Below are 10,115 nucleotides of genomic sequence, written 5' to 3'. Positions count from 1 at the left end.
GAACTGACTCAAATGCATTCCTTTTTATGGCTGAGTAATATTCCATTGTGTATACGTACCAAAAATACCACTTCTTTATCCATTCATTTGTTAATGGACATCTAGGCTGCTTCCATGTTCTAGATATTGTAAATAGTGCTGCAATGAACAATGAGATACATGTGTCTGTCTTTTTCAATTTTGGTTTCCTCAGGGTATATGCCTAGGAGTGGGATTGCTGGGTCATATGGTGGTTTTATTCTTAGTTTTTTTTTTTTTTCTTTTTTTTTAAGGGTAGACTAATGTTTTATTTTATTTATTTATTTATTTTTATAAATGTATTCATTTTATTTTCTTTTTTTTAATATTTATAAATGTATTCATTTTAATTGGAGGCTAATTACTTTACAATATTGTAGTGGTTTTGTCATACATTGACATGAATCTGCCACGGGTATGCATGTGTTCCCCATCCCGATCCTCCCTCCCAACTCCCTCCCCATCTCATCCCTCTGGGTCATCCAGCCCCAAGCACCAGCCCCAAGCACCCTGTCTCATGCATCGAACCTGGACTGGCGGTTGGTTTCACATATGATAAAACATATGTTTCAATGCCATTCTCCCAAATCATCCCCTCTCCCATAGAGTCCAAAAGACTGTTATATACATCCGTGTCTCTTCTGCTGTCTCGCATATAGGGTTATTGTTACCATCTTTCTAAATTCCATATATATGTGCTAGTATGCTGTAATGATGTTTTTCTTTCTGGCTTACTTCACTCTGTATAACAGACTCCAGTTTCATCCATTTCATTAGAACTGATTCAAATGTATTCTTTTTAATGGCTGAGTAATATTCCATTGTGTATATATACTACAGCTTCCTTATCCATTCGTCTGCTGATGGACATCTAGGTTGCTTTCATGTCCTGGCTATTATAAACAGTGCTGTGATGAACATTGGGGTACACGTGACTCTTTCAATTCTGGTTTCCTTGGTGTGTATGCCCAGCAGTGGGATTGCTGGGTCATATGGCAGTTCTATTTCCAGTTTTTTAAGGAATCTCCACACTGTTCTCCATAGTTGCTGTACTAGTTTTCATTCCACTAACAGTGTAAGAGGGTTCCCTTTTCTCCACACCCTCTCCAGCATTTATTGTTTGTAGACTTTTTGATAGCAGGCATTCTGACTGGCATGAGATGGTACCTTATTGTGGTCCTGATTTGCATTTCTCTGATAATGAGTGATGTTGAGCATCTTTCCATGTGTTTGTCAGCCATCTGCATGCCTTCTTTGGAGAAATGTCTGTTTAAGTCTTTTTCCCACTTTTTGATTGGGTTATTGTTATTATTATTATTATTATTTTTTTAATGTGCCTCAGTTTATCTTTTAATAATACTGAATGATTAAATAGTATCTTTTAGTTCAATACAATTGAATGCAATATCCCTTTTAGTCAAGTGTCTATCCTTCTATGATCTCTTTTAATCTCTTTCTATAAGATCTTAATTATCTCAAATCCCTTTAATAAAAGTTTAAAAGACTTTTGTTTTATGGGTTTATTCCTCAACAAAATTGGGTACATAGCTTCTTAAAGTTGCCAGGAATATATTCTCCTTTTAACTGATTGACTGAAACTTGATCCACTGATTTGCACCACGAATATCAAAAGGTGGATTACTGCTGTAGATGTGATGGCCTAATTCTTCCAAAGGTGGTTCCGGATCAGTCATAGCAAATTGAGCTGCATCATCAATTTCTTTCCTCACTTCAACATCAATTTCCTTCAATTCTTCAACACTGGCAAGCTTGTTGTTTACCATTTTATCCTTGAGAAGCATAATAGGATCACTCTTACTTCTTACACTCTGAATTTCTTCTCGTGTACGGTAACTGATTCCAGGATCACTCATACTGTGTCCATGATAACGGTATGTCAGCAGCTCCATCAGTATGGGCCCCTTTCCAGATCTACAGTAGTCAGCTGCAAACTTAGTTGCCTCCCGAACACATAGAATATCCATTCCATCTACTCTTAGACCAGGGATAAAATTGCCTCTCTTGTAGTAATCAGTATTGGCTGCGGCTCTCTCCAAAGATGTTCCCATTCCATAGCGGTTATTCTCACAGATGAAAATGCAAGGTAAATTCCACAAAGCCGCCATATTGTAAGCTTCAGATATCTGACCCTGATTAGCAGCGCCATCGCCATACAGAGTCAAACACACCTCGTTGTTCCCCTCGTATTTACAGGCCAGAGCAACACCGGCTCCCAGTGGTCCCTGAGCGCCGACAATGCCATTGCCCCCATAGAAGTTCTTGGCATACATATGCATGGACCCTCCCTTTCCTTTAGCACAACCCCCTCTTCGTCCTGTCAGCTCTGCCAGAATTGATCGGACAGTAAGTCCCCGCGTATAACTGAAGCCGTGAGCCCGATAGGACGTAATGACGTGATCCGTGGGATTTATCCCAGCCTCAAGACCCACACAACAAGCTTCCTGACCATCACACAAGTGACAGAAACCACGAATAAATTTCTGTTTATACAACTGATCTGCCTTCAGTTCCATTCGACGAACCGTCTGCATCATCTTGTAGTATTTGAGTCCATCCTCCCGGGTGAGCACGGTGGTGACGGGCGGACCCTCTTCCAACCGATAAAGATCACATTTCTTAATCTCAAAGGTAGCATTGTTTGAATATTTACAGGAGGCTGCAAGCACTCTGCTAGCGGGCTTCTGGGTGACGCCAGACAGCACGCGAGAGACAGCCGCGGTCAGCATCTTCTTCATGGAGCGCGGTCAGGGCGTTTTCGGGTTATTATTATTATTATTATTATTTTCTGGCATTGAGTTGTATGAGCTGCTTGTATATTTTGGAAATTAATCATTTGTCAGTTGTTTCATTTGCTATTATTTTCTCCCATTCTGAGGGCTATTTTTTCACCTTGCTTATAGTTTCCTTTGCTGTGCAAAAGCTTTTAAGTTTAATCAGGTCCCACTTGTTTACTTTTGTTTTTATTTCCATTACTCTAGGAGGTGGGCCATAGAGGATCTTGCCTTGATTTATGTCATCAAGTATTCTGCCTATATTTTCCTCTAAGAGTTCTATAGTTTCTGGTCTTACATCTAGGTCTTTAAGCCATTTTGCAGTTATCTTTGTGTATGGTGTTAGGAAATGTTCTAATTTCATTCTTTTATGTGTAGCTGTCTAGTTTTCCCAGCACCATTTATTGAAGAGGCTGTCTTTGCTCCTATATGGGACATTTTTAAAGCAACTCTGACAAAGAAATTTATACAAAGAAACACTTACATGATAAAATAGGAAATGTTTCCAATAAATTATCTAAGACTCTACATCAATAAACAGGAAAAACCATGACAAAATAAATCCAAAGCAAGCAAAGGAAGAAAATTATAAAGATAACAGAAAATTTGAAAACAAAAAATAATAGAAAAATATCAAGAAAACAAATAACTAGTTATTAAAAAAATTTGATTAAATTTGATTAGCTTGAGCAAGCCTGATAAAAATACAAAAAGAAAAGATAATAATTATGAATATCAAGAATGACAGATGATGTCATTAAAAATCCAGATGCACTAAAAAAAATGGATAACTACAGTGAGCAACTTTATACTCATAAATTCAATAACTTAGACATGGGCAGATTGCTTGAACACTACAAAGTACCAAACTTCAAGCTAAAGGAAATAATCTTATAGAAAGGAATAATCTTATAACCATTACAAAAATTGAATTAATAATTAAAAAACTGCTTCCAAAAGAAATTCTCTGGACACAGATAGCTTCACTTTTGAATTTTTCAAATATTTATATATATAAAAAATAACTCTAATTTTACACAACCTGCTCTGGAAAATGAAACAGAAATACTCCCTCATTCATTTTATGAAGTCATTATTACATGGATAACAAAACATGGATACAATGACAGTTGAAAAAGAAAATCTGTAGAGCATATTCTTTAACAAAATATTACCAAATTTAATTTGCTAGTGTACAAAAAGAAACAGAATTCTACATCATGACAAGGAGGGAGTTGCTGCAGGTATACAAGTTTGATTTAACATTAAAAAATCAATTAATTCCCCATATCAAGAGTTAAAAAACCATATGCCTTTATGAATTAAGACACATAATTCACCAAAAAAGGAAATTCAAATGGCAAATTAACACAGGCAAGCCCAATATGCACTTATGATAAAATCTCTCCTCAGATTATGAATAGGGTAGGGCTTCATTAACTTGGTAAAGATTATTTACAAAAAAATTTCAAAAGCCCCAAACCAATCAAACAAGCAAACAAAACAAATAAAAAATTACAAAACCACAGTTAACACAGTTGATTGTTAAAGACAGGATATTTTACCCTAAGATTTGGAACAAAGCAAGGATGTCCTCTGTTACCACAGTTATTCAATATACTACTGGAAGTCTAGCCACAGTAATAAGGCATGAAAGTAATTAAGAAGCATATAGACTGGAAAGGAATAAATAAAATTATCCTATCTGAAGGTAACATGACGTTTACATTAAAAAAAAAAAAAAAGATGTTTAGTGCATTTAGGAATGCCCTGAAGCCTACCAGAATTAATAAGTGATTTCAGCAGATTTGTAGGATACAAGATCAACATATACATAGGAAAAAAATAGTATGGTAATATATACTTCTATATGTTAATTAAATTGTGGAAGCCTAAATCAAAACATGCAATACTACCTATAATCACTACAATGATAAATGTAATTGTCAAGTATCAAATTGATAAAACATGTACAGAATCTGTATGGTGAAAATTATAAAATGCTAATGAAAACTTAAATAAATAAATAAATAAATAAATAAATGGAGTAACATACCATATTTGCATGTTGGATGACTCACAATAGTAAAGATGTCAATTGTTTAATTTGATCTATACATTTAATGCAATTCTTTTCAAAATCATAGCTACCTTTTTTTTGTACATAAGAATAAGTTTATTTACAATTCGTGTAAAAAGCACACAATATAGAATTGGTACAGACAGAATCAAATGAGAGGATCCCTCTACCTGATATTAGGACCTACTATATAGCTACCAAAATCAAGACTCTTGTTATTTATGTATGGATAGACACATAGATAAAAGGAAAAGAATAGAGAACCTAGACATTGATCCACATAAATATGCTCAATGGATTTTTGACAAAGTTGCAAAAACAACTCAAAGGAGAAAAGATAGACTTTTCAGCAAATAATTCTGAAGCAATCGGACGTCCATAGATGCAAAAAAAAAAAAAAAAAAGGAATTTTGACCTAAATCTCATACCTAATACAAAATTTACTCAAATAATAACAACATTAGTGCAAAATATGGAAAACAATAAAGCATTTAGAAGCAAAACACTGGAAATAATCTTTGAACCTAGGGTTGGAGAAAGAAGTTTTAGATATGACACCAAAAGCATAATCCATAGAAGGAACTGATAAACTGGACCTCATCAAAATTAACAACTTTTGCTCTGTGAAGAGTTTGAAAAAGCAAGCTACAGAATGGGAGAAAATATATGAGTACAGTATATCTGATCAAGGGTTGCTATCTAGGATATATAAAGAATTCTCAAAACTCAACAGTAAAAAAGTCCAATTAACAAATAAAAGACATAAACAGATATTTCACCAAAGTGTATATACAGATGGCAAATAAGTACATGAAAAGATAATCAACACCATTACCTGTATAGTTAAGACTTTCCAGAGAAACAAAACAAATATGATATGGACATATGTAAGAAGAGATTATTTATTTAAAGGAATTGGATTGTGCAATTATGGAGGCTGGCAAGTCTAAAACTGAGAGAATAAGCCAGCAGGCTGGAGACCTATGAAAAAGCCAATATTTCAGTGCAAATTTGAAATATATTTGATGGTAGAATTCCTTTCTGCTTGAGGAAGGTCAGTCTTTGTTCTATTAAGGTCTTAAACTGATGGGGTAGCTCTTACCTATATATGAAGGGAAATCTACTTTATTCAAAGTCTACTGATTTAAATGTTAATCTCACTCTTCCACTCCCCCTGAAAAACCCTTACAAAGAAAATCAGAATTATATTTGACCAAATATCTGAGTGTGTGCATGTTAACTCACTTCAGTCATAGCCAACTTTATGTGACCCTATAGATTGTAGCCTGCCAGGTTCCTCTGTCCATGGGATTCTCCAGGCAAGAATACTGGAGTGAGTTGTCATTTCCTCTTCCAGGGGATCTTCCCAAACCATGGATCAATCCCATCTCTTCCATCTCCTGTTTTGGCAGGCAGGTTCTTTAATATTAGTGTTGCTTGGGAGGCCCAAATATCTGGGTACTGTGGTCAAGTTGACACATAGAATTAACTCATTAGAAAAATGAAAATTAAAACCACAATATAATATCAAAACATGTTTATCAGAGTGGGTAAAATAAAAAATAATGGCAACGTCAAATGCTAACCAGGATGCAGAGAAATTGGACCACTTATACATGGCTAATGGAAAAGTAAAATGGTATAGCCACTCTAAAACGTATTTCAGCATTTTCTTATGATACTAAGCATACAATTACCATATGACAGAAATTTCAATCTTGTACATTTATTCCAGATAAATAAAAATTTTGTTCACACAGACTTACCTTGTGGCTCAGATGGTAAAGAATCTACCTGCAATTCAGGAGACCCAGGTTTGATCCTTGGGTTGGGAAGAGCCCCTGGAGAAGGGAATGGCTAACTACTTCAGTATTTTTGCCTGAAGAATCCCATGGACAGAGAGGCCAGGTGGGCTACAGTCCGTGGGGTTGCAGAGACAGACACGACTGAGCAACCAACACTTTCACTGTTTCTTTTGTTCACACAAAAATCTGTACACAAATGTTACAACAACTTTATCCATAATAAGGAGAAAAAAACTGGAAACAATACAGATGTCCTTTGACAAGTGAATGGTTAAACAAATATTATATCTATATATATATAGATATATATAATGTAATATTATTCTGCAGTTAATAGGTAATGAGCTATTGATATATGCAACTAGAATGAATATTCAAGATTATTCTTAATGTAAAAAGAATACAATTCACCAAGATTATTATACACTATAAGATTCCATTTGTATAATATTTTTGAAAAGACAATAGTTTAGAAATGGAGAACAGATTTGTAGTTGCGAGAGTTTAAGGAAGAAGATATAGAGGTGCAGGAAGGAGAGTCATGTGATTGTAAAAAGATAACATGAAGGATCCCTGTGGTTAATAGACTCTTCTGAAACTTGACTTTGGTGCAAGTACACTGCTTTACACAATTACCCTCCTCCACAAATACAAACATATACACTGAGTACTAAGTAAAAGAAGAGATATCTAAATAAGATTGGTGGATTGTATCAATGTCAGTATTCAGATCATGCCATTATACTATAATTTTGTAAGGTGTTACCATTGGTTGAAACTAGTTAAAAAGCACATAGAATTGCTCTGTGTTATTTCTTACAAAATGGGAAATTTTTTAAGAAATATTAATCACAAAAGAAACAATTTTTTATTAAAAAAGTGGACAAGGATATTTTCAGATAATCAAGGGCTTAGAAAAGTACTATAAATGGATTTATTGCATAGGATGTGAATTATGAACCTATGGCTGATTCATGTTGGTGTTTGGTGGAAATCAATGCAATACTATAAAGCAATTATCCTTCAATTAAAAATGAATAAATTAAAAATAAAATAAAAATAAAGCTGTCAAAAAAGTGCAATATTATGAAAAAACACTACAAGATTTATTATAACTGTTTTTCATGTAAATTAAGAAGAAATAAGAAATCATGGTAGTGAGTAATGAAATCTACTAAACATGATGGTGTCTTGAATCATATTAAATGTTGTGACAAAACAAGGAATATATCAAAAATAGTTGGTTGAAAATAGCTTGAAAATATAAATAATAATTTAATAATAATTATACTGCCCAAATTTCTAAATTATACTAGCAAAAAAAGAATTTTTAGGGGACAAGTAAAGTGATTTCTTGCAAATATTCTCTATTTTTACATTCACACATTAAACAACCTTTAATTTTAGATAATTAGATAATTAGAAAGCACATGTTTATCTTTCAAATAATAATGTATACTGCCAGATCACAAGTGAGATATTTAATAAACAATAAAGACACGCCACTGTTAGTACATCAAAAAATAGAAAACAAACAAAGTCTCCGGGAAAGATAAAGTCAAAGTGTATAAAACAAGATCGCAAAAGTAAAGCTCTAAAATAGAAACTGTTAAAAAAATTGTAAATGGGTTGAACTAATCCATTCAAAGACAGAACTCCACATTTAATAAAATAAATTTAAAATATTGATCTACCAAAATATGCCTTGGAAAACAAAGATTCAAAGAACGGTCCATGTTGTATCAAACAAATGTAAATAAAATAATTCACAGATTGTAATGCTTTTGAAACATAATAGTATTTAAGGCAAAATACAATAAACAGAAGAAAAAAGGGCAAGTGTTCATAATGAATGAGTGATACTCTTAGGTGAAACAAATAAGCACAAAATTAAAAAATAAAATCAATAAATAAGTTGCAAACAGTAGAAAACTGTACAGAACACATGAACTGGCCATAATTTAAGAAAACTAGGAATTAGTATCAAGTATGATTCAAATAACTGTCATGTACGTATGAGCATGTATGTGTATGCAAACAAAGTTAAGATGAATAAACTTTAAATCGTTACTATAGAATATATATAAGGGTGGTTTTATACAAGGTTTTAGTTTTCTACTTCACAAACTTAAATATTTGAACTTTAAAATCAGCTTGTGTTAATTTTATTTTCTATTAATTTCTACTTTATTAAATCTTTTTAAATTTTCTGCCTTCTTGAGTTATAGATGTAGTTCATTTTCTAAAAATGTGTTATATTTTAATAATTAGCTTTTCAAGACAACAGTAACACACATTATTACATGTCTAGCAATTCAGAGATGTATGAAAGATGTAATAATCTGCTCTTATTCCTTCATTATAATGATAGTGTGGTCCTAATCTTCTAAGAGATTTACTAGCTATTCTTCTATATGTTTATATATGTCTATATTTATAGATGTATATCACTCTTTAAAATAAAATAGAATCATTCACATTATATACATAGTTCTACATCTAAGTTTTCTCACTCATTATACAATACACACGTTTCCATGTCAACACATCTTATCCTGGTTATTTTAATTCTGACAAACTTTATAATGTCATGATCTATCACAACATTCTCAATGAGTTTTTTATTGAGGCATACTCAGGTAAATTACATTTTCTAGTAGTATAGTATAAATATAATTGAACACATCCATAGTTTTGGTACTTTTTTCTGTAATAAAATACATTAGATTTCAATTGCTGTATAATATATTTATCACAAGCTTAGCAGCTTAAAACAAGGCCCATTTATTAATCCACAGCATTGTAGGTAAGAAGTTCAGATTGGTGTTGCTTCATTCTCTGCACAAGATGTTTCAAAGCTGAAATCAATCAATGTGTTGCTGCCTGGGTCTCATCTGGAGTCTTGTCTATGGTATACATCCATTTCCGAACTCATTACATTGCTGGGGAATCCAGTTGCTTGACTGTTTAGGACTGTTAGGACTGAGATATCTATTTTCTTGCTAAAGCAGGGGGCTTCTCTCATGTCCTAAAGGCCATTCACATTACTTGCTACATGGCTCCCATCATCTTCAAACATTGATTCCTTTTTATGCTTTGCATCTCTGACTTCCTGTTTCTGATCCATTTTTAAATACCTCATGTGATTAGTTAAGGCCCATCCAGAATATTTCTACTTCATTAACTCAAAATCAACACAAAGGTAAATTTAATCATATGTGGATTTTGTTTTATTTTATTTTATTTAATTTTTTGCTTGCCAGGTGGCTCAGTGGTAAAGAATCTGCCTGTCAGTGCAGGAGACTGGGTTTAATCCCTGGGAGAAGATCCTCTGGAGAAGGAAATGGCAACCCATTCCAGTATTCTTGCCTGGAAAGTCTCAGGGACAGAGTAGCCTGGCCTGGCTACAATCCATGGGAT

The 10,115-nt window shown here is 33.4% G+C and overlaps 1 protein-coding gene across 2 annotated transcripts; it reads right to left on the bottom strand.

The window, feature by feature from the left end:
• Positions 1-1,523: 1,523 nt before the first annotated feature.
• LOC122689911 (pyruvate dehydrogenase E1 component subunit alpha, somatic form, mitochondrial-like) lies at positions 1,524-2,783 on the bottom strand. 2 transcript variants are annotated; one of them, XM_043896741.1, is made up of 2 exons: positions 2,246-2,774; positions 1,524-2,152 (listed from the first exon to the last, which is right to left on the bottom strand). In XM_043896741.1, exons 1-2 carry the CDS (start codon positions 2,772-2,774, stop codon positions 1,599-1,601), a joined length of 1,083 nt encoding a protein of 360 aa, XP_043752676.1. In that variant the 3' UTR covers positions 1,524-1,598. The 2 variants fall into 2 exon arrangements, with proteins under 2 accessions (XP_043752676.1, XP_043752675.1); XM_043896740.1 differs by having other exon boundaries at positions 1,524-2,783.
• Between the last annotated feature and the right edge of the window lie 7,332 nt (positions 2,784-10,115).

The sequence above is a fragment of the Cervus elaphus genome, chromosome X, assembly GCF_910594005.1.
Source record: "Cervus elaphus chromosome X, mCerEla1.1, whole genome shotgun sequence".
Classification (NCBI taxonomy): domain Eukaryota; kingdom Metazoa; phylum Chordata; class Mammalia; order Artiodactyla; family Cervidae; genus Cervus; species Cervus elaphus.
The sequence above is the reverse complement of the archived record's forward strand: the minus strand, read 5'-3'. Positions and strand labels throughout refer to the sequence as shown.